The sequence below is a fragment of the Vanellus vanellus genome, assembly GCF_965231255.1.
Source record: "Vanellus vanellus genome assembly, chromosome: 7".
Lineage (NCBI taxonomy): Eukaryota > Metazoa > Chordata > Aves > Charadriiformes > Charadriidae > Vanellus > Vanellus vanellus.
In genome coordinates this window covers 37,099,793-37,124,457 of record NC_138912.1, presented here as the reverse complement: position 1 = coordinate 37,124,457, position 24,665 = coordinate 37,099,793, and the positions used below count along the sequence as shown (strand labels likewise).

The 24,665-nt window shown below is 49.3% G+C and overlaps 1 protein-coding gene across 1 annotated transcript in view; it reads right to left on the bottom strand.

Annotated features, from left to right (window-relative positions):
- The window catches only part of COL13A1 (collagen type XIII alpha 1 chain), a 95,358-nt gene extending 80,422 nt beyond the window's left edge, over positions 1-14,936 (bottom strand). Inside the window, exons 1-3 of the mRNA XM_082486109.1 lie at positions 14,738-14,936; positions 11,704-12,018; positions 4,123-4,192 (exon numbers count right to left, since the gene is read on the bottom strand). Coding sequence (XP_082342235.1) covers positions 4,123-4,192; positions 11,704-12,018; positions 14,738-14,818 — 466 coding nt within the window. The 5' untranslated portion in view covers positions 14,819-14,936. The remainder of the gene's footprint in view (positions 1-4,122; positions 4,193-11,703; positions 12,019-14,737) is intronic.
- Between the last annotated feature and the right edge of the window lie 9,729 nt (positions 14,937-24,665).

Below are 24,665 nucleotides of genomic sequence, written 5' to 3'. Positions count from 1 at the left end.
AATCGAAGCTGAAGAGAGTGGCCAAGCGGCTGTCCCTGAGCCCCGGGCTGGGGCAGATAAGGGACGTGGGTGAGATTTTGTATGAGAAGAAATGCCCAGGGGAGATTCCCTTGCAAAGCCTCAAAGACATTCCCAAGAAGACCCCAGTTCCTGGCCAATGCCAAAATCCTTGCAGCTGCCCCACACCAGCCTCCAAGCCCCTGTAATAGCAGAAGGCACACTGGTTTGTGGCGGGGTTGTGCAACCTCCCTCTGACCGCCAGTCCCAGGCCCCGGGAGCCCACGGGGCTGGAGCTGCCGCCTCCTGCAGCCCAGCTCCCTCTTCTGCCCCCGAGTGCTGCCGCGGGGAGGGATGGAAAAGCCATTCGGCATCCCTCCGAGCCACTTCCCTGCTTGCACGGCTGACCGCCTCCAGCGCTGCAGGCTCCCAACCTGCCCAAGGAGAAACCGGACCAAAACAAGCATTGTGGGGGCAGAAGGAAAGAAGCCAGCCTTTTTTTTTTTTTTTTTTTTTAAGGGATATTGAAGACTGGAACAGAGAGCCAGCAGAGTGAAATACAGCCACGTGGGGACTGTGAAAATAGGAGCTGAAGAGAGGAAGATGGGAAAGGTCTAATAAAGAGAGTCACAGTATATAAAATACACAAGCGCCCATCCCCGCCAGGAAGGCTGTGGGAAGGGGTTTTGGTGGTAAGCACTGGCCATTTGAGACTGTCCAGGCAGACAGGGTCTGGATCTGCAACTGGGTCTGGATTAGACCAGGAAAGCTCAGGTTTTCACCCTGTCAACCTGAAACACAATGTTTTTCCCTCACAGCATTTTGTTATGACATGGCAGAAATCAAAGAAGGTCAGTTGTCCATGAGAGGATCCTCAAGCCTCAGGTAGCTCTCCTGAGCTCTCAGCCACATCCGGATCCCATATGGAAAAGAAACATTTCCCTCACCTGAGCAAAAGTCACAAGGGGAAGCTCACTCCTAGAAGTCAGACCCGCGGTTCCACCAGCATCTGCTCAGCCCCAGAAAAACTCCCCAAGTCTCATCCTAGCACACAACGACCTCAGATCAAAACCTGTGCTGAACTCCCTGTCCACACTTGGCCCCAGCATGGCACAGGGTCTGGGGGTGGTGAATAGCTGTGTACAGTCATTGCTGCCGTTGAGGCTTCGGGGCGCTTTCCCAACCTGTACGAAGCTGTCCCAGATCAGCCTGGCAGACAGTGCAGACCAAAGGAATCGCACAGTTTATCTATCAGATGAAGGGAGCTGAGTCATTGATTACCCAGGAAGGTTGTGCTAACCTTGGGGGTTGTGTCTTCCCCACTGAGACACTGCTGGAGAAGCCCATTGTGACCTCTGAGCTCAAAAAACACAACGCCAAGGAGCGACATCTCACAGGTAGTCACATCCAGCCCCAGCAATCTGAAGTAGCAACTTCCCAGCTGAAGGAAAGTTATATTTCCTTATCATTTGCTATAAATACAGCTGCGCTGTTTTCCTGACCGTGTTATTCCTATGGTTCTTATCACGCTCGCTCAGATAGCCACAGCAGAGTCACACACTTCATTCTTCTTGTTCCCCTATTCCCAGCTTTTCCAAACCATTTATGTCCACAACCCTCTGCGTCCCAAAGCTCTTCTATGGCTATCTTCCCATCTTCCTCTCTTCTATGGGGTGACCCTGCCTGGGACCTCCACATCCGTATTGAACAGGTCAGCAAATGAACTTGTCTTCCTTTTTCCCTTCTTTGCCATGCAGGGACCTGGCTTGCAGTTAGGGATGAACTCAAATGTCACTTCCGATAAACATTTTTGGTGAGGAACATGATGTGTTTATTGGCGGTGGAGTGGGCCAGTGAGAAGCAACGGGCATGCGCCACGTCTTGCAACATCTTGACACTTCTCAGTGCTTCTGAATACCTTGGTCTCCCGCAAGGGTCACGTTGTCTGATCCTTAGGGCATTTTAAACACAAGGGGAAAAAATGCATTGGAGAAAAGGATTCCCAAGGTCTCGGGCTGGAACAGAGACCATGTTGAAACAGCACAACAGTGCTTTCAGGTGGCCTGTATTGCATCAGCCTGGAGACCAACGGGAAACAACCCAGAGCAAAGGGTCTGAGACGAGACAACAACTGGCTGAAGGTGCCTTCATTTCTGCACTGCCCAAAGCCAATCAAGACACAACATCAGGTTTGGACCATAGCTTCATTTCCCTCTGGAATTGAACGGATTAGCTAGCAGGGTGCAGGAAAACTTTTACAAATAGTAATATGTAGGATATTTGATGAGGACAAGCAAGTTTGACAGGTAAACAGGAAGCCTGAACCTTTATGAGACATTTGTTATTATTGTTCTCATGAATCAAAGCTGTCCTTCAGAAATACTGTGAGCTTAACGGAATGAGTGGGCACCAACTGTTGTCATGGCTTCACAAGGGACATGGGTATCTGCAACCAAGTATTATGGTCTTGATGCTGAAATACTTGGGCAATTCATCTACCACGTATGTGGTGTAGGGGGTCACATTCAGATGGCCTCAAAAAAATCAGTGAATCTCTTTTTTTCCTCTGCTCTGCATTCAAGTTCTAAGTTTCCTTCTCCAGACTGGCTCAGAAACACCAGGAGGATATTCATTCCTGTGGTTTTATGGCATTTATATGTCAAGTCTAGGCAGGAACTTGAAAATGGAGTAGTGCTATGATTTGTGTTCCCATTGAAGGGAAAAGATTGAAATTTAAGAGATACTTAGAAGACATTTCATTTGTACTGTCTTTTAAATTTAAACCAAAATAGTTCTTGTTGCTTCTTTCTGGGACTAAAAAGAAAGTCCAACGGGCCTGATCTGGACTAGTCAAATCAGGCATCCTCTGATGTTCTACAAGTCTGGATCCTGGACTTCAGTACTTTTCCATCACAAACCTCTATAGCTTTACCTCTTGCTTTTACAAGCTGCTACCTTACAAATCCATTTTGGTCTGACAAGAGACTGTAACTCCTATGACTATACACAGGTCTAAACACACTGATTACGAGACATTACCTACAGCAGACAGACCCCTTCATCATTTCATCCACCACTATCCCACTGTTGACCATACTTAAACACACTTTGATATGTGTACCACCAGACACTGTGAAAAATCTCACACTGGGCATCAAAGAGAGCCAAGGGAGAAACCAGAGAACATGGAAATGCTGCTTTCAGATGTTTGTCCAGACACAACTTTCCCTGACTCTTTCTCTTCAAGAGGAGCTTCAGCTACTCAGTTTGTATATACACAAACTCTCCCAAAACTTCATCGACTTTGGATGTGAGTGGTAGCTGGCACTTCTCTATTTTTTTTTTCTACAGTCAAATCCATCAAAAGACAATGAGGAAGGCTGCATGATTCATAGTAATGGAATGAAACGCCATTCACAAATGTTTTTTCCATAGCAATTTGTCACTTATTGTATTGAAACCACTTCAGAAGATGTGTCTCAAAAAGCCTTTTGATATTAGCATGATTAAAAACATAATGCAATTAAGCAATCCCATAGTATTTCTGTATGTTATATGAGCGGGACCTTGAGTGACCACTTCATTCAACCCCCTGATAAATGGCCGCTTCTAACAGAAGGCTGTGTATTCTGCAAGATGCCTCAGATAGTTGTATAACACCAAGGAATTCAAATCTTCTCACCCCAGAGGCATTTTGGCTCACCAAAATTTAGCTGTCCGGCTTTGGTGTTGGGTCTAGCCTACGTGTCTCAAACCTTCTCAAACCAGCCAAGAAAAATGCACCTCCCAGGAGCCATTCTGCCCACTTCAAAACTAATGTCTAAAATTAATGTGAACATTTGCCCTCTAGAGTATCCTTCTCGTTTTATTGACTGCTTTATTGATTGGTAGATGTCTACCTGGCTGTCTATCACTTTTCCTGCTGTTTCTGTCATATGCAGAGTTAGTATTTACATATGTACCCAACTTGTTACACACAATTCCATGTTGATTTCCTATACCTCAAGCACATTGTTATGCAAGTATGCATATCTTTGCATTCATATATTTTAATGCATTCATTGCATCAAAAAAAGTTTTCAACAAGATGTCGATAAAAAAGTGCTAGCCATTCCAGATCCCTACCTGCTGGGCAGTTGCATCGCTGGTGTGTCTCTCGAACTTCTCGATGTCTCGGCAAATGGAACTTTAATTTCTGTGAAGGGAAGAAAAAGAGCAAAAGGATTCATTAATACCTTTGAAACCAAAGTCTCAAATTCTTGTAAAAACGGGACTAGGGGATGCTGCCCAAGTAGAGATAGGAGAGCCAGAGCAGAACAGTTTGGGAATGAAGAAAAGCATTAAAGTTCATAGCCTTTAACTAGAAATGCGGGGTTTGATTGGAAGCAGGCTGAGGAAGTTTCATAATGGCCTCCAAATGTGGTCCTCCTGACAGGCATTACAAAATCAAGAGCCAGCAGTGGCATATAAAGGGGTGACTGCGTCCTCATGAGAAAGCCACATTTCTCAGAAGATCCACTCAGCAGATGAAAAACACAGATCTGAAGCAGGTACGCCTCTCCCCTGCGGCAGACTCCTTATGCTCAAGGAGACACCTGGATGGACAGAAGGGTTCCACTAAAAAAATTGTAGCTAAAGGCGGCCTGAAAACTGCAACGGCATTTCCTGAAAACTTCAGAGGCTGTGAAGCTTAATTTTTCTCTAAGTGCAGAACAAGACAAAACCTATCAAGAGCTTCCACATGGAATAATGTCAAAGTGTTCATTTCCAATGAGTTTGGATTTCTAATGGTGCCAACATGTCAGTTTCCTGCTCTCTGGCCCCATCTGTGTATCTCTTAAAGGGGCAACAGAGTCCACCTGAGGCCATCGCATCTTCCCTCACTGGAAACATCATTAAAATTGACCCATGTCTTGAGCAAAATGCACTTTAGGGACAGCAGCCACATCACCCCTCATAGACTTTATTAAAATAACTGATTTAGTGAAGAAAATGCAAATCAATCCAAGTAAGTTATTCATTAATGCCTGTGAACTGCGCTTGGTTAATGATTTGAGATGATTTGAGAAGACTGAGCTGCTTGGGTGCCTGTGCTAAGGAGTCACTTCTCTTCTAACCCTCAAGCCCAACTGCTCATCCCGGCTGCATCTTCCTATTGTCCGACCTAGTTTCACAACTGAGACCAACATTTCAAAAGAAATAGCCTTATGTTGGGCTCAACAGAAGCCCGTGCCCAGGATCACATAGAAATGACTTGATTTTCACAAGTAAGCAAAAACCTTCCTGCAAGGAGGCATCTGTTTGGGGGAAATTCCTTTTAGAGAAGAAAAAAAATAAAGCAACGTATTTCTGCGTGGGATGAGGGAAGGCAGAACTGGCTGGAACACTTCAATTTTTCACTTTGAAAGGAGTGGCTTCCTTATTGAAAGTCAAAATCAGTAAGGGTTGTTGTGACTGACTAGAAATTGAATATTTTCAGAGGGTTTTTTTTTTGCATGGTAGACTGAAATGTTTTGATAGCAAGTTGATCCGATATCAGCACAAGAAGAGGGTTCCACGCGAGGAGAATTGCCAGTTCCCATACAGCATTTTTATCTGTGTTTACCTTCCCCGTTCAAAAGCACAGATATGTGAATCTTTGCATTTGGGCGCGTTCCCATCTAGCTGCCACCCCCAGATGGCATAGCTCTGCTCCGCAGCGCTGCCTGGCTTCGAACACTTTGTGCTAATGGTCAAACATGGGCACAAATAGGACAGCGGAGCCTTTATTTGGATACTCACACTGGTATGTAGACATACGCGTTCCTGTTTCCATCTACACATGTGCCAACCAAAATGTCTGAACGCAAGAGTGCCACATTTGGGAATGGGCTTAGCACAGGGAAGGGGTGATGGTTCACACAGGCAAGAGGAAAGTCATTTCCTAACCAACAAGAGTCCGACACCCTGCAGTAGGGCCCTTTATAGGACCGAAATCTGCAAGGAAACATGCAACAGATGCCTGTCCCACCAAGTACAGAGGTACCCCAGGGGCCAAGGGGGAACAGCCAGGGGGGAAGGCATCATTAGGGGGGGAAGGCAGAGTTCAGGTTTGCTGCAAGAAGCTTTGGATGTGTTGCTCTGCTGGCGCACAAGTTGAGGAGCAGCATAACTGGACTTATCAGGGGAAGTGATGACCCAGCAGGACTTGAGCGCGACCGGAAGAGGAACAGGAACGATAGCATTTCCCCACGACTTTATCTGCGGGGTGGGGGTAGTGGAAACACCTGGGACAACTGAAATAGCCTTCTCAAGGACAGGGGCCCCTCAGGAGGGAGATGTGGGTGCTGCTGGGCAGGGCTGGGAGCACCGGTACTGTGCAGCCATTGGGCACTCACTGGCATTGGGCATTTTCTCCATCTCTGGCCATCACGGTGCCTCCCTGAAGCCCAGGAGCTCTGCACATCCCTGGGGAGTGCAAAGGGCAGTGGTGCCGTGGGATTGCTCCCCTTCAGTGGGAGGCAAAACCTACCAGGAATTTAGGAGCGCCTGGAGTTCAGTTTCCTGCACAGTCTATTAAACAAACATTGACTGCAACAGAAAAAATCTTTGGCTTCTGGAGACCTCAGTTCAACTTTGGGTTGAGATGGCGAAACAAAATGAATTCCCGGCCTTTTCTGCTTCTCTCATTACCACTATGCAAAATACTGCCTGGTCCAACATGAGAACCCAGCTTTGCTCAGGAAAGTAAAAAGAAAGGGCTTTCCTCTGAAAGCGGCCTTTCCAAGAGAAAACTTCCATTCCAAGGCAACAGAAAACCATTCAACTGTAGGACAAGGTTGACCTCCGTGAGCAAAAATAAAAGAACGTGGTCTCTAGGAATCTAGTGTTTGCCATCTCCTTTCCGGGATCTGGGGTTTGCTTTTTCACCTGGGGGACACCTAGAGCATGAAGCTTCTAGCCCTGGCAGAAGTGCTGAAAACACTTCTTACCGAGAGCATCGGCTTGTCAGCAAAGCCTGCTTGCTCTTGCCTGTCATGTTTTCCAGTGACATAACGGCTGCAACCTTCCCCCTACATATATGAAAGTGGCTGAAAAAGCCTTTGCCAGCACTGGAGCCGCAGCTGACCGGCTCCCACATGGGGAACATGCACCTCCGTGTATTCAGGGAGCCATCATACATCGCTGAGTGCGGAGGAAAGGGGAAAAACCCTCTGTCTGCAAGAGGGCGAGGGCAGGAGGGTCGGGCTGAAACACATGCTGAAAACAGGCAATAAAGCTAGCACAGGCTTTTCCCATGGGTTTTGCTAACTCACCGCTATCGTGACAGGACAGGGCTGGTGTGAGCAGACGGAGCAGTGAAAGCAGGACCTCTTCTGACACTAAAGGACCATGGCTGTGGCCTCCTAAACCTTGCAAGTGCCTGTCTATTTTGGACGGGCACTTGAGATTAGTTGAAAGAGAGGGCACTTCTTCAAAGGGGGCAGATTAATAGCTCTTTAGCAGAGGTAGTTGTTTGCAGTCACCCAGGGAGGTGAAATCATTTCCCACCACTATCTCCAACAGCTAAAAGAAACACTTCTCAAATAGATAATCTATTACAGCCATCAGGAGGATTTCAAGGGCTGGTGGTTTTGTTAACTCTCATTGGTTTATCTTCATTTTGCTGTTTTTTCTTAAAGGCCCAGCTCCTGGAATCAGAGAACCATGTGGCATAGAGCAAAGGCAAGCAGCGAAGCGTCCAAGATGGAGCAAAAAAAGCTTGGAAACAACACCGTCTAGGTTCAAGGACTGCAGGTAGCTGGAAGGAAACAAGACTTAGCTACCAGAAGAACTAGAAGACAAAAACAGATCTCATGACTTTGGGGTGGAAAACGCTAAGCTGAAGATTGAGGCAGGGAATGTTTAGAGCAATCTTGCTGACCCTGGGAAGCAGAATTAAGCTGTGTGTTTTGAGACACTGAAGCAAAAAGGGGGGGGGGGGGGGGGGGGAGGAAGCTTTAAGTTGGAAGGGAAAAGGAGTTTTCAGGTGTCCCTCCTTTGCTCGCAGAAGTAAGGAGAAAGTCCCAGGGTAATAAGCCTATTGGGAAAGCAGTGAGGATCAATGCTCCCTCCCTATCCGTGGCACAGCCCCTGAATCCCTTCAGCATCACTGAAGACACAACAAATACCTTCAACACAACCCCCTGAGATGCTGAGCCCACCCATCACGGTGCAGAGGGGCAGCTGATCTACCCCCAGACTTTACAGGATAACTGCTGTTGTGTTACACACTCACATACTTCTATCTCTACGAGCACACAAATTTGGGGTTTGGTTTTTTTTTCCCCCCTAGCAGCAGCACTGAATCCAACCTCCCCTCCACCCTGCCGAGCTTTTGGTAAGCAAAATAGTACCAAATGTTACCCAGCATGGGAAAGGACCTTGTTTTCTTCTTTGGAAAGCTTTGCCTCTCCTGTAAATGCCAGTAGTGAGTTTATTTGTGCTTTTTGTATGAATTTCCGATGCCCCCTAAATGCAGAGGAGTTCCTACATGAAGCTAAAGTTCTCCCTGAACTACCTACTTCTGGACCATTCCACACAGATGTTTTTGTGAGAAAACTTAGTCAATTTGTGTCTGGTAGAAAATTCCCCTCCGGTATTCGCTGACACCAGGCAGATATTTACACAGTAGCGAGTGAAGCAGCACTGGTCAGGCTGCCTCTGGGTATGCATCTGCTGCCCTCTCCTTGCTCATCCTGAACTGAAATGGAAACACTGCCACAGCCAGCCACGGGTGCTCCAAAACTGGGCTCCAAGACCAGGAAAACATCCCCACCAGCTGGCTTAAAATGAACATTTTTAAACAAACCAACCCAGCTCTTCTCCCTGCCAGTTTGCTTTATTTTTGCTTGTCGGGAAGAAGGGCACCTAACAGGGCTTTGGCATTTTGCACTTTTCAGTGCAATCCATAAGGCTTCCCCATGGCTGCTCGCAGACCTCTGGGCACCTCCAGGGCGCACCTGGGTACAAACATAGCACAGTCTGGAGGGCAACACGCGCTCCAGCTTGGAGCACAGAGCATAACCTCAGCTAGCTCCTTTATCAGCCCTCACAGACTTTGCTTCTTCACGTCCCTCTAGCTGATCTTCACAGCCATCAGAGCCCATGGCTCCCTTCACCTCCTTACCCGGCTCAGACCAGCTCTTTCCAAAGCCATGGTTCCTTTAAAGCTTTGCTATTTTATTTTGTGATGGATAACACCGAGCTGCCAGCTGTGAAACCCATTAAGGTCGGAACACCAGGAAACTCTGCAAGGATGTGGCAGTGAGAAGCAGCGAGGGTCTGAGCAGGGGGGAATGAATATCCTGCTTTCACACTCATCACAGCAAGCCTGGCCACAGCCTCTCTCTCTGCAGACCTGCTCGGCGCTGTCTCTTGCTTTCCTTGTTTTTCCTTCTCCCATCTTTTCCCCACTCCCCTTTATCTTTCCTGGTTTTCCTCCATCCTTCTTGTCCCTCGCCAGCCAGTCTGGGTGACCCACCCAACTTAGCCTTACTTCAGACTTAATGAAAAGGAGGACCAGGAGGATTTGTTTTTCTTTCTTAAGCAAAAGCCCCATATGCCACCCCACCATCTGTCTGACAGCAGACCCGCACCTCGAGCTGCTTGGCCCACGCCAGTGCTTCTGCTTGAGGTGTGGAGGCCTGAAGTAGCTGGTTTAGGAGGTTAGCTGAAGTGGGCAGCGGAGTCAGGGAGGGTCTCCTCCCCAGGAAGCCCAGTCCTCCTTCCCCCATAGGCAGTAGACCTTCCCAGGAACAGGAAACCTGGGCCAGGCATCCCTACTCCTCGACAGGCTCCGGAACCATTCTCCAAGCTATTTTTGAAGCTGTAGCCCAGCAGGGAGCTGGTAAACCCCGTGGTACCCACGAGCAAGTACTGGCCCTTCAAGCAGTGGTTCCTGTCCCACAGCTGCTCCCCACACTGGCTCGGGGGGGACTGGGACCACCCCCAGGGACCCAGGTGGGGCTGCTCAGAAAACAGGGGTGCTGCCAGGCACACGGGCATCATGAGAGCCCCATTTCCTTGCTAAGCCAGGCTATAAAAAAGCAGAAAGGTGCCATGGCGAGGGGAGCCAGCAGGCCACAGGGGGCCATCCGGCCCTGGGCACCGCTCCCGGGAGGCGTCCTGTGGCACGTCTCAAATCACTTGGTAGAGATTTGAAGAACTGCGACTTCCCAGGGGACTCATGCCAGCAGCAACAAGCCGAACGCTGCACGTTATCCCCTGCCCAGTGGCAGGGAAGGAGTTCTTGTGCAAGGGCACAACCACGGGGCACAGGTTCCAGCCACTTGCAACGCTTCTGCCTCCCCAAAAAGTGTTTCTCTGAAGGCTACCCTGTCTCCCCCTGATTCCTCATCCAGAGAGGACTATCAAAACCACATACCTGAGATCCTACTGTGTTCGTTAACTCGAGGTTCACAGCTTTTGGCTGCAAACCCCAGTCAATCCAGGGACTGTTCCCACAAGACGCATAAATAGTAGCCGGGCCTGTCAGCTGTAGGTTTAAACTCCTCACAGCAGACCTTCACTGCTTGTAGAAAGGGCGGAGGGGTCCCTAGGTCCCCCCAGGTGCCAGGCAGCCCTGCCCTGAGGCAGCTCCCAATAGCCACCACCCTGATCATCCCTTTCCTCGCCTCATTTGGCAATAGCAGCACATGAGATTTTTTTTTTTTCAGACAAAAACAGTTTTTGGGCTAGCCCTAGGGATCTCTGCAGCCTGTCTCATGACACAGCTGGAGTAAACAGCGAAAAGGCAAAGTGGGTAGAAACAGCCCCAGCCCTGAATCTTAGCCCCAAGCCTCCCCCAGAGCTGTGGGAACAGGTCAGTGTAGACCTGACTGCAGAGTTCAGAGATGTGAGCCACCATCTGCTCCCTGACACACGTCAAAACTGCTTCAAAGCTCCGACAAGCGAGGAAACCTGCAGGGTACCCATCTCAGCCAAGGCAGAGGAGCCTGGGCAGCCCCCAGCAGCATCAGCACAGCAAAGTAAAAGGTGTCAGCAACAAAAATCTGCACTTTTGAGCCCTTTTAATTGATCCGCTGAAGCTCAGCCTTCTTCAGCAGCAGCTCTCCCCCATCCTCAGAGGAAAAGCCCGCTGGCTGCAGTGGAGTTTGGATGGGCTCAAGCTGGCACAGCACAGCGATATGCTCTGCACTGGTGCTCTGGCAGTACCAGAAACTATCCTGGCAGTGCCAGTGTGTCTCATTTTCCTGAGCCAGGAGCCGTGGAAAGGGTCAGGGCTGGCATGGCAGCAAAACCAGCCTGTCACGACATCGGTGTGTTTGCAGTTACCTCCTCTCGTAGCCACACTGGCTGTGGCATGCCTTGCCTGTCCCTCTCTCAGGGCTCAAATCTGCACTGAATTCCCAGGTTTGAACTCTAGCTCTAATTGTTTTGGCAGTCACCAAATAGAGAGGGCTGAAGGCTCTTCCCTCCCTGCCAAAACCAGAGATGAGTTTTCCCCCTTTGCAAAGTGCCGGGGCAGAGCAAACGCCAGGCGGGTTTGAAAGGTGGGAGGGACCTGAAGGCACGGGGAATTCAACCTAGCAGCATCACTTGTGCAGAAATACACTTTTAAGGAAGGAAAAAAAAAAAAAAATGGATAACGCAACTATGCGAGCATGCACATTCCTACAATCTATAGTACCACAAACTATACATGCAAAATGAAAGAACACCGACCTCATCAAGCAGTTGGTCAACTCTTCCCAAAATAGCTGTCTCCATTTGGTCTGCTGAGAGCCAGGCAGGGAGCTGCGTAGGTCTGTCCGCTTCCAAGTGGGACACCCGGGACTGCAGATCGGAGGTCCGAAAGTACAGCAGGAGGCTCAGCACCAGAGAAAGCAGTGAGACGCCGGGCAGCCCCGAGCCCAGCAGGAGAGGGAGGCGGCAGCATCTCTCCCCATCGCCAGTCCTGGGGGGAGCCACGCACCCCCTGTCAAAAGCTGCTTCGCCGACGGCTTTCCAGCTCTTCTCCTCCAACATTCCCTCCCTGTCCTGAGAAACAATAAATAAATAAATAGAATAAATAAAGCCTCACTCCTACTCCAAGAAGCACAATCCAGAAGGCATAGAAAAAGAGCGTCCAAGGAGATCCCAGTGCCAGCAAATGACAAATAACAGCAATAGTGACAAAAGTGGATGGGGAGGGATGTCTTTAAAAAAAATAAAAACAAACCACACACATAAAAGGGGTGCAGAAAAAAAAGGGTCCAGCTGCAGCAGAGAACGGGACAAGGGGAAAAAAAAAATCTGATCAGGATTTTTTTTTTTTTTTTCCTCCTGTGTTTCAGTCTTTTAGTTTGCTGGTAGGATTTTGTTTCCTCCTAAGCTGCCAGTTTCAGTTCCTTCGCAGACCAGCCAGGAGCTCACACATGAAAGTCCCCATTAGAGAGAGGTAATTCTCAGCTGCTCCGGCGACGGTTGTGCTCTGGCTGATCGTGGCTCTCCTGTAACATGACACACTCCCTGCGAACTACGGGGCTGGGATGAGCGAGCTGCGCGGCTTCCCAAAGTAACCTCCTCTGCTCGCCCTCTCTCTCCACCTCTCCCTTGCTGCATGATTTATTTATTTATGCAAAGCGCCGGGGTGGGATCGGGCAGTGGGACGCCCCTGTCCCGCTTGGTCCCCAAACCACCTCTCTGCCGCCAGCCCTTCCCTTTGAAGTGACTCTTGCTGAGGTTATTTATAGCGGCAGGAAAGAGATTGTAAAGCAGAGGCTGGGCTCACACCAGCCTGCGTCTGTCTTTCCTCCCCGCAGCTGAAGAGCACTTTACGGGATGGTACAAATGGGCTGTCGTGTCCCCCGCGCAGCCCTGAGCCAGTAACAGTGGGGTATTTTGACCCCAATATTTTGAGGAGAGCAACCAGGCAGGGTGAGAACCAGAGGGAAACATCTGGAAACAAGAGCTGGCAGCTGAGGGCTCTACAAAAAACAAGCAAAGGGCAGCAGGGAGCAACACCCCAGCTGGGCAAGCTGCAGAGCGAGGGGGGAACCTTTTGGGCTTGATTTGGGCATACAGCCCCGCCAAGCCTGGGGGGCACCGAGGGCGTTCAGAGGAATTAATCTGCTGAGGCCCTCTAGTGAAGCAGAGCTTCCCATCACCTCCTCCGTGTCCTGCCAGGCATGGGGCACTGGACAGAAAATCCTCTTGGTGGGGAGTAGTCTCCCCAACACACGCCGCAGGGCAGCTCCGAGCCACGTGTCTGGGAAACAAAGCCTCTTTCTGTTCTTCGGGGGCAAGGGAGGCCCACCTCTCCCAATTTTTCCGAGCATGACATACAATATTTTATCCTCCAGGGTGACACGCAGTCTCTGCTGAGCCCCTGCCTGTCCATCTGTCTGTCCTTTGATCCCCTTCTTGAGCGCACACAGCAGTGAAGCAGCACAGGGTCCGCTGTGGTGCGCAGTCATTAAAACCCGGGCAGCAAATTGGTCTCTTAAAATCTGGCTCCCTTGTGGCTCTTTCGCTGTCATTTACACATTTTAAATGAAGATTTTGCGTGCAGTCTGTGCTGGAAATTACTGGCAGAGAAAACTCATATTCATCTCTCGCCCGCTCTTCTTTTCAGAGGGTTGAAAGAAACAGACCTTCTGGGAGTAGGTTAAAGCGAGCACGAGCTGTTTCTTCTCCACCAGACAAACCCTTGGAGGGCCCAGTAGCACACAGCCCCGATTCTTTGAATGGCCTCATACCTTTCACAGCCACTCGCTTCTCGAAACCGGGCTTTAGCGTCTGCAAGGCAGGAAATCCTTTCTCTCTTTATTTCTTTTAGCAGGTTTCTTGTCATCTCCCCGCTCAAATTCACGTTGCTGCTCCGGCACGCATAGAAAACACCCGTCTGACGGCTGCAGCCTTTCAACAGTTTCACATATGAGCAGGGCAGAGCCATGTAACCCAGCGCTCACAGGGTGTCTAGTCATTTGGGAGGCACAGCCACCGCAGTCTCCTACCCCCTGCTCGGTCTCTTCCCAGCTATACCTGTGTTAGCAGCCTATTTCTTTGCAAAAGAAGGCGTCTTTGAGGCTGTGGCTCTGCCAGAGAGAAACCACAGTCCATGGAGTTACCTAAGATGCCGTCTGCCATCACAGCAAATAAGCTGACAGTAAGAAAGGAAGGGGTGATGCTTAGAGGGCGATAATACAATGTTTAGGAAGCAGAGATGTACGCAGGGAAATACCAGTTGCTGACTGGGATGTTTGGCATCCTAGGAGCTCTGAAGCACACTACTTAAACGCTGAGATTAGAGGCTGACGACTGCAGCAACCTGCCTGCGTTATACGTGGCTTCACTGAACACACGCTCACTCTCTCTCTCCGTTATACCAGCCCAAGCACTAAAATCACAAAAATGCACCTTCTAAGCTGGAAACGGAAATCTGCTGGGTGTCTACATTTCATTTCCCCCACACTGGCTGGGGAGAGCTCTCTGGTCTTTCGCTCTGATTTGTGATAGAGATCCTGCTGTCCAGACACGAGCATCGCCTGAATGACTCTATAAGTGCCTTTTCCTGCCTCCCCGCCAGCCCCTCTCCAGCTGATCAGTTCATTTAGGGGGTATGTCGTAGCTGCTGCAGGCTGGGGAGCTGCACTTAGCTGGGTTTCACGCAGAAGCCTTAGCTGCAGATGTGCAAGAGGGTGATTTTTCTATCCGTGAGGCATTAGGGAGCCCTGTCATCCTGTGCCAATACGAATGGACTAATTTAGCTACGAACCTGAGTCAACTGCGCATGTCGAGTCTGCAGCGCTGCTCGCCAAGCAAGCTGCCTCCAGAGACGGGCCCTGGCACGTGGCATCGTCACATCGCTCCTTGAGTTGAGTACGGTTCAACCTTCAGCTCGCTCAGCGGCCTCAGATGAGGTGGGTGCTGGCCTGAAACCAGTCCTCCTGCAAGTTCATGACTCTCAAGGCTGGTCAAGTAGAAGCAGATGCTCAGTTGAAGTCAAAGGGAGTGATTTCACTGACCAGCGACTCTTAGAGCAGGCTAGACTGCCCTCGGTACGCCGAGCTTGGGGCTATATCCCTCTCTCCTCAGGGAGGTTGATGCAATTCCTTACGAGGACAGTAACCACACACTTCCACCACTTCTAACAGGTCCTCTGGGGGGGGGGTTATGGACCTCAGCACAAACATGCAATGAAATCTGGAGCAAATACAAAGCAATATATACCTCCCAAAGCAGCTGAACCCCTCTGTACAATGAAAGAAAGCGTTTCACACCTAGCACGTGGCACTGGGTCAGTTGACACGCTGGACATGGTTACGTATGTGTATGCAAGCCTCCAGGTTTGTCAGTCTGTAGCTGATACTGGCACTGTGTCCTCAGGGCACTTGTGTGTGCGCAAAGTGCCTTATAAAGAGGCTGCCCAATGCTGCTCCGCAACTGATACACAGTGCTCGCAAAGGGGCATGATGCCTGGGGATTCCTCACAGGGCACGATGTGGTCTCACTGCAAGAGACCATAAACCCTCTTTGACCCCAGGTAGGTACCATGGGCACGAAGCACTCCACACCACAGGCCAGAAACGGAAAAGCCAGGCATGGATGAGGTTCTCGCATCTATGCGCACGGTTCAAGCCAGCAAGGTATCTACAGCAGGTCTTCATTTGGCCTGGAAAGGGGTGCACAACAGCAAAGCGGGCCTTCCTCGCTTTTCTTCACTTTAAGCAGAGCTGTTCATAAAAAAAAAAAAAAAAAAAAAAAAAAAAAAAAAAACCAACCAAAAAACAAACGTGCCCTTCCTGGAAGTTGAAGCCAACTGCATGGAGATGGCCGTGCGCTCAATCCTGCCAGTAATCTCCAAAACTGCCCGAGAATTTCCCCTTTTCAGGACATTTACTAGGGAGAAAAAAAAGCCACCCTACTTCTCTTTTTCCTTCTGTTCTTCCCCCCCTCCCCCCCCCTTTCAGGAAATGTGGGGGTCTTGGTGTGCTCAAACGAGCCATTAACTAGCAGCCGACATCTCCAGCTATTGTAAATATATTAACTCAAGGCCTTTCGCTGCATTTATTAGACTCAAGAACAACATCTGGAAACAGATGTTTTCTGAGTGGAAAGGAGAGGAGGGAGGAGAGGAAAAAAAAAACAAGGCGGGGGGGGGAAGGACTCTTGCAAGTGGAAGTGCATGGGTCTGCAGACCATCCCTTTGCAGAATACTGCTCAGATGAAGCATTGTGAGGGGCTGAGGCCAGTGCAGCTACATCCCTCCTAGGCAAGGCAGTGAGAGCAGGACATCTCAGGGGTGCCTGTTTGAAAGAAACACCAATAGACCAATAGAAAAACTCACATCTGCTTTCAGGGACCTTGTGAGGAACAGTCATAGTGCTGTCACAAAAATGGGATATTTGGGGGGAAGAAATTTTTGGGTTTTTTTTTTTGTTTCCCCCCCCCTCTTCCTGGTCATGGAGCCTCCTAGCCCTGTGTCCCACCAACTGCCAGGCTCATAGTGGGGTTATGTCACCTCCCTAACAGCTTAGCATCATCTGCCACAGGGACCCACAAAACGGGCAAGGTCTAGGGTACCCATGGGACAACACCACCACAGTGTCCCATCTGCCCCAGGCAGCTGTTCCTCAAAGGGCAAGCAGAGTGGAAACCTCTTGTCCTAAGAGCTGTGAAGAACCAAGTGGTCCTGCTCTGACTTGGAGCCTTGATGCCATGGCTCAAGTTTAGACAATGTTTAGAGAATGATATAGTGTTATTAGGGACAAAAAGCAAGCAGGCACATGAGTACTTAAAAATCTATCCCATTACGTTATTGGTCAAACTCCATTCTCAACTAGATACGCTTTGACTTAAGTACCAGAGATATCTAAGGTACGATAGAGATCTAAGACCAAAGCTTCTCTGGATTTCTTTTGAGGGAAACGCAGTTGCATAGTTGCACTCATACGCTTGCTTTTTACATATAAAAAAAAAAAAAAGGCAAAACACACAACCAGTATTTTGTCATCTTTAGCCCCAGGTTCACCTCTGACATCTCCAGCCCTGCCTCTCCTCTGATATGCAGCTACAAATACTTTGCTGGTCAGGTCAGGAGTATTGAGTATTACCTACCTAATTTGGCAGTTGTTTATAGGAAGTATTAAGTAGCCTATGGAGCAGAACAATTCCTGCCTGAGGAGCTGCTCTAACCCATTGTGGAGTTATAGAATAAAGAATCATTTGATCCTTTGGGAAAAGGGTTATGAAAATACATGGAAAAAATGTACTGTCCGTGCATAGTAATATCATGGCTGTTTTCAATCACTTGGTCTCCTACAAAACAAAAGGACTCACTGCACAATATAAACTCCTAAGCCTTGACAACAGCAAGGGCAGAAAGGAAGAAGCGAAGCTAGTAGTATCTGGCTGGGGCTTTATATTTTCATAACCCTAAAATGCCTGAGCTCATGTTGCCTCCCTCCCATCAAAGTCAAACCAGCTTCGTGCAGTCGCAGTGGAGGGAACCTGTCCCTGGAGCTGTGTGAGAGTCCCGGGGCAGAGCTGGGCTGTGCCGGGGGAAGGAACGGGAGCCTGGTCACCAGCAGCTCCTGCAGAGGTTGGGTCAGAGCCTCCAAGGAAGCATGAACGTTTTGCATGAGTTTAGAGCCAACCCTTCCTAAAGGCTGCCCACCCCTTCTCCCTCACCCCCTGAAGAGGGAAGGCTTTGCAGGGGGAGAGCGCCAGGCAGCAAAGCGGTGGACACACAGTTAAGCTGCCCACAGTCTTCCTTGTGTTTTCAACTAACCTTTCACCCTTTGTTCAGAAGATGAGGGGACCGGCTCTGAGCAAATCGGGCTCTGCACCCTTCTTCGTGGAGAAAGGAACTTCCCTCCACCCAACAGAAGCATTTCGCGGCCAAGTTCAGGATGGGGAGAAGTTTTACTTCTTTTCAGCAGCAGCGTGATTGGTTTTTTTCCCCTCCTGGCCTAGAGCTGAATCTTAATGGGTCATGTTAAGTGCCGTTAGAGTCTATAGAGATGGTCATCTCTGCTGGTTTGATTTTTGCCGTTACCGTGGTTCTTGCAGAGCCTGGGTGGGAAAGAAAAGCTAATTAAGAACAACATTGCTACAAATAAGAGAAGAAAAAGCCTCCACCCCTGCAGCACTATTCCCCCGTATCTCGCTAGCCTAAAAATACACACGGCAGCCTGTGGGAGATGGGTTTTGCTCAGGTCTGAGAAATACCAACCCCAGGAAAATGACTTTGGAAACACTTCTAGTTTTGGTGAACCTGGGAAATCCCTGGTGGAGACCATCACTACAAGCTCTCAGCACGGCTAGAGCAGTGCAAAGCATTAGCCATATCAAAGAGGCGCTTAAACTGAATGCTCAAAACCTGCTCACACAGGTAGAGAAAAAAAACAAAACAAAACAAAAAAAAAAAACCACAAACAGGTGAGATTTTCAGGAATGAAATCATCAGAGCCATCTCCAAGGGTGAGGTTCAGCTATTCCTGGAACACCGTGCTCTCCAGCACAAGGCTGGGGCTCTGAGGAGTCCCTCAGTTACCCAATCCAACTCCCCTCGGCCCCTCGCTGAGCAAAAAACCTCCCTCTACTAAAGCTGAGCTCAGGCATTGTATGCTCTGTTAGTTACTCACGCACCGAGGTGCTCGCCACGGTGCACTGGCACGCATGGGACTGATAAGTCAGAGCGCTGATTTGCATTTGGATTTGCCATTAAATAGTTCAGTGAGAAGCTACTGCTGAATGCCTTGAGCCTCGCTGCCCAGCTGGGATATTGCACCCACCCCAAAGCCCACCCTCCTCCTGCCTCTCCCTCCCCTCTACCCGGCACAGGGTTCCTGCTCATCCTCTGCCACCTATTTCCACACACACAGTTAAGAAAACCCTTTCTCTTCACCTTTGGCAGATACAGATCAGGCTTGTGCCCAGGTTGCCAGCAGCCCAGCACAAACAGCTGGTCAACATATATGGGTTGAACACACTATAGGGTGAGCTGGAGACCCCAAAAGCCTGGGGCCAAGTAGGCCTACCCAGGGGAGACCAGATACCATGTGCCTACCCAGAGGCAGGCAGAGCTCTGTCTAGGAAACCAAACCCTACAGTGCTGGGGCAGGCGCGTGTCCCTGTACAAGCGACCAGGGAACCCACAGCAGCTTGGTACGGACTTTGAAGCTAATGAATCAGAGCTGGAACGATTGGGAAACCCAGACTAAGTGTCAACTGCACTGGGGGAAACAAAAATAATGAAGCGAGGCTTCCCCAGAAGACTGATTGTTTCAGAGTCCAGGAGCGAAGGGGAATGGATACAGCAAGCTCAGGAAATTGAAAACAACTTTTGGTAAATACTTCCTCTCACTGCAACACTTGGTCTTTTATCAAAGCTCGCTCAGACCCTGACAGCAGTGTGCAAAGCGGCTCTGCTCCGTTGTAATGCAAAAGACAGGCCCAGCGGCCGGGAGGTTCGCAGCTAATGGAGCAGAGTTGGGTTCAGTTTCCCTGGAAATTGCTCACAGAGGAAAGCCAGGAGACAAGAAGCACAGCTAATGTCCTCCTGCGACACCACCGCTTCCCCTGCACGGGGCAGAGCCCTTGACTCGTGCCCTCTGCCTCCCACACCGCAGCTCATCCCTGCACTCCAGCAGGAGGGAGAGCAAAACAAAAGTGAAGCAGGAAGGATGCGAGCCCCCATCCCTGGAGCAGATTGATGGTGTCGGAGAGCAGCGTGGCTCCCTGCATGAGGGTTTTTCCTCCCACAGCTATTGCTTCCACAGCACCTGATGTAAATCCTCCTGGCAGGTTGGTTAACCTGCCTTATTAAAGGCAGTAAACCCTCAGCCATCTGTGGAGTCTCTTCCAGCTTGTTGGGTTTTTAGCTGGCACCAGCAGCCTGTCTCTTTTTAGCAGCATTGCAAGGGGACTGTGGAAAGATGCCTTTCCACCCCAAAGGGGACCCGGCAAGGCCAGTTCGCATGCTGGATGTGCGGGGCACACCCACAGCTGCAGTATCCCATTGGGGCACTGCATCCCCATCAGGCTGGGCACCCGAGGGGCATGGCCAAAGCAGCGTGCCAAGAAAACAACTTGTTTTAAGAGAAAGGGCCCAATTCCCCTCGCTTGGGACTCGTTAAAGTCAATGGAAAAAAGCCCTTTTTAGCTTCCCTAGGCTTTGCCACTTATGTCTCAGGGCAGCTTGACGTCAACGTAGTCACTCCAGATTTACGCTGGTTCAGAAAAAGGGAATCTGTTGTGACAGGTCCCAACGAGAAGAAGGGAGAGCCAGGTCCTCCAGCCACAAAATTCAGTATCCATGTGGAGAAGCCAAGCCCCCAAATTTTTACCACAGGCATCTGAAACCACCTCTTGATGCATTATAACGTTCTCCCTCTTTCTCCTCAGTAAATCAGTGCTATCCACTTCGTATGCACGAGAATAAAAATAACTGGAAGTTACACTTGAGCACTGGTACCTGCTTCAAATTTGAGCGGCCTGCTGATGATTAGAAACAGTGGGGAGTAAAGTATATATATTTACTGGATCAATATTAAGAAGTAGTAAACACACCCTTGCAATTTCCCTTTAAGGACATTAGCCTGTAGATAGCTCACATCCTTCAGGTTCAAAATACCTTCCCCCCCCTCCCAAAATCACAGAACGGTCAGGGTTGGAAGAGACCTCTGGAGATCATCTAGTCCAACCCCCCTGACAGAGCAGGGTCACCTACAGCAGCTAGATGCTGCTACCAATGCAGAGAATAAAAATACACTTTTCTGTTTTAAGAGGGGTCAGCAGAGAAAAGGAGTGAGAGGCCCCCCCTTTGCAGACCTGCTGCCCACCACCCACCTTGCAAAGACCCATCCTGCCTGTATCAGGCAGCTGTCCTGCACGGGTAACGTACAGCACCGTGGACTTCGTGATGATCAGGGCAAAGCCACCATGACCCACTGTCATCCATGGAGGTTTGGTTTGCCTTTCTCGAGGGCTCTGCTGCGTGTCAGCGAGAGAAGAGCTGCCTCCCACCGGTGCCCCTTCTCAGCAACAGGGAACAGTGCTTGGCTGCTCGCGCAACTGTCCCTGCATATTTGGAGCGCAGGGGTTAGCGCGGAGGCTGAAATATCACGCCTATCAGTAGGGCCCTGTGAACAGAAAATAGCAGAGGATCTGGTGGCAGTTTCCTTTCAAGACATACAGGAATAGCAGCACACATCTCTGCTGGATCATATGGACTGAGTTCCTCAGCCCGAATCCTTCAGCTTTGAATTCTTCTGCAAACCATTCCCCCCCCCCAGCTTGTTTGTTGTTTCAGGACCACTAAATTACCGAGAATGGTTTGTATTATATAACCACCCTGTCCTTATTGCGTTTTGGGGAGGAGACTCTGACAAACAGCCAGATCTAATTTGTACTTTAAATTGGCTTCTGGGCCAGACAGTCATGCCTTCCAGATGGAAAATCCAGTTGCACTCACCAGCAGATACCCCAGTGCATTTGGCTCCCAAATCAGCTTTGTCCAAAGCATGCTCTGGCATGCAATTTGTTTTTTTACAGCCTAAGAAAGGCTGATGGTCACTGCAGACCCTGGTGAGGCAGCATCGCTTTACATCACCTGTACCAGTTCAGCTGTCAGCCCTGTCTTGCTGTCCTGTTGTTTTTCCTAGAAGCCTGACAGCTGTAGCAGCTTTATAACTGCCAGATTTGGGATTTGTCTCCCTGAGAAAGTCCTTTCAGGTTGCTTTTTCACAAGGATGACTCTCTGCTACACTTGCTTAACCTGTTTAACACTACCCCAAATCAAAAACAATTTTAAGAAAGCAAACACCATGCTGCTTTTCACACATGCAAAGATTGGGACAGCGTGAGATTCCCTCGCCTCCTGCCAGGGCAGAATAAAGGATACATTCAACCTTGGTTTAGGTTACAGCCAGGGCCCAGCCAGTGGCATGTTATGCATGGGACACTAAAATTGTTCACAGCCACAGTGTTGAAATGCTGCCATTGACAGTAACAAGCCTGAGCTGTCATTTGCTTTGTTGGGGGCTAGCGAGCAAGGTGGCAACTGCCTTGAGGCAGCCTCCCAACATGGCTGGGAGCAGGTCTCTGAGCTGCCCTGTTCCACATGTCCAATTTGCAAACCTGGTGGCAACAGCAGCTCAGCCTGAGACGCACAAACTATATCTCACGGGCAAGTGTTGTATCTGGGGCTGGCCACTTGCTTGTATTCCTCCACAGGGAAACAGCATCGGAAGGTGCCCATCATCCACAGCAGAGGCAGATGTAAGCTGCATCAAGGGTAGCCTCAGACAGAGGGTCTGTGGCTTACAGTCCCCGTGATTACTTTTTTTTTTGGTCACAGTATCACAGTATCACAGTATGCTAGGGATTGGAAGGGACCTCAAAAGATCATCTAGTCCAATCCCCCTGTCGGAGCAGGAACACCTAGATGAGGTTGCACAGGAAGGTGTCCAGGCGAGTTTTGAATGTCTCCAGAGAAGGAAACTCCACAACCTCCCTGGGCAGCCTGTTCCAGTGCTCTGTCACCCTCACTGAGAAGAAGTTTCTTCTCAAATTTAAGTGGAACCTCTTGTGTTCCAGCTTGAATCCATTACCCCTTGTCCTATCACTGGTCGCCACTGAGAAGAGCCTGGCTCCATCCTCATGACATTCCCCCTTTATATATTTATAAACGCTAATAAGATCACCCCTCAGTCTCCTCTTCTCCAAACTAAAGAGACCCAGCTCCCTCAGTCTTTCCTCATAAGGGAGAAGCTAAAGGTCCTTTTAGCCTTTCTCTCAAAAGCCACATATAGTTCTAGGGCTGTATGACCTGATGGATAAACTGACAGCTGGTTCCTTTTCCCACCTCTGCCACTCTTCTGTTTGCTGGACTTGGGCATGTCCTTCCATTCTTTGTCTCTTCATCCCTTTCCTCCTCAGTGAAATGAGGCTACTCTGTAAGTTGCTTTAAGATAAACTACTGACCAGGGTTATCATTCAAGGAAAAGAGATTAATAAACTGCCAACCACAAAGTGTTTCAAGCTGGAGTTATCAAACTCCTACCTTGCAAGTCCTGAATCTCATGCTGCCCATGAATACATCTTCCTCCCAGTCTGGAAAGACTCCTGTCACCAGGGCATCATTTAAAAGCCTGCTCATGTTCATCTCGCACCTCCAAGAGACACATGCCATGTATCATCCAGGGAAAGGCAATGAGCAGTGCTGAGGGAGACCCAAGAAGCCCTTAGGGGCAGCACTGAGTGAGCCTCCCTCATTCTTAAATGCTTTGTCTGGTGCTAATAGAACAGCCATCCCATTGCAATCCCTCTGTATCCTTCCCAAGTTTCTCCAGGTTTTCAGGGTTGTGTCTGCTAGCAACACGCATGGGACTGAAATAAGCTTTTTTGAGGAAATGTTAAGAACAAGCTTCCTTGGGGCCATCATCTGTGGACAGCCAGAGCTTGCAAGGAAGGTCAGAAGATTGTCAATCATGCTGCAGATGGGCAAAATCACTCCGGAAAGGCTTAATGAGAAGCCCACCACTAAAAGCCAATGCTGCAGCTGAGAGCATTTGGGTAGACTCAGCCCTGATGGGCCTTGCAATGAGCCCTTCATTGCACAAGAACAGGACTACAGTGGCTGGCCTGGACGGAGAGGCTCAGCCAGGCGCATTTCTCGTGTACAATAGCCGAGGTGTTGAGCAACACACAGCAGAGACAGGCAGATCTGCTGCCGGGTCTCCAGTACATAGCCTAGGAGTACCCTGTACCTCCCGAGTCTCCATTTCCCAGTACCTCTTGTAGGGACACACATTTAGCAAAGAAGTGTAAACCACCATCAAATCTGAGTGGTTGCACTTTACAGCCACTTCAGCTCAGGCCCAAACAACTGCACAGAGTCCACAGTAGCAAAGGACAGGCCCGTGTATTATTTCAAAGGAGTAGTTTGTTTTGGTTTCACTCCCCTGCCCACATCTCTCCGAAATTGCCCTCTGTTTGTTTGGGATATTTGCAGGCATGCAAAGTTTTCCCAGCCAACTTAGCGAGGGACACTACCGTCCTAACAGGCTCTGCCTTTGACTCCTGTGCTGCTCTGGCCAAGTTCTTGGACTCCTCTGCAGAGTAAATCAAATGACGTGTGCAATAGCAGACATGAAAAAATAACATATGTAGAAGGACTGACATGTTAAACTATGAGCAATAACTGCAGGTGTGCATGAGAGCTCCAGGGCTGATGCTTAAAAAAAAAATAAAATAAAATAAAAAAAATAAAAAATCTCAAGGACCAGAGAGCTACACAGCAGGATCCAAGTCAAACTCATGCAATTCTCCCTAGAAACTGGCATTTTGCAAAGTGGGGAAACTGCAGCGCAGTGAACCCAAAACTGCTCCCCAACACTCTCAAGTTGTAAACAGCTTCCCCCAGCCCCTGCCCTTGTTTGATGCTCCCCTCGTGCAGGGTCGGGAGGCCCAGCAGCAGGGACTAACGAGAACTGGTTTCTGAAAAGATGGAAAACAAGTTTCCTGAGGGAAAAGAAAAATCAGGCTTGTTTCACTTTGAAGGCTTGTTTGTTTGGCACCTTTGGAAAAAGGAAAGAAAACAGTGGCGTTTTTGATAAAAAAAAATGCACAAATGCAGAAAGAAATAATGAAAAATGAAATAATACAGTTGTGTCTTCTGACAAAAGATGTCGGCTGGC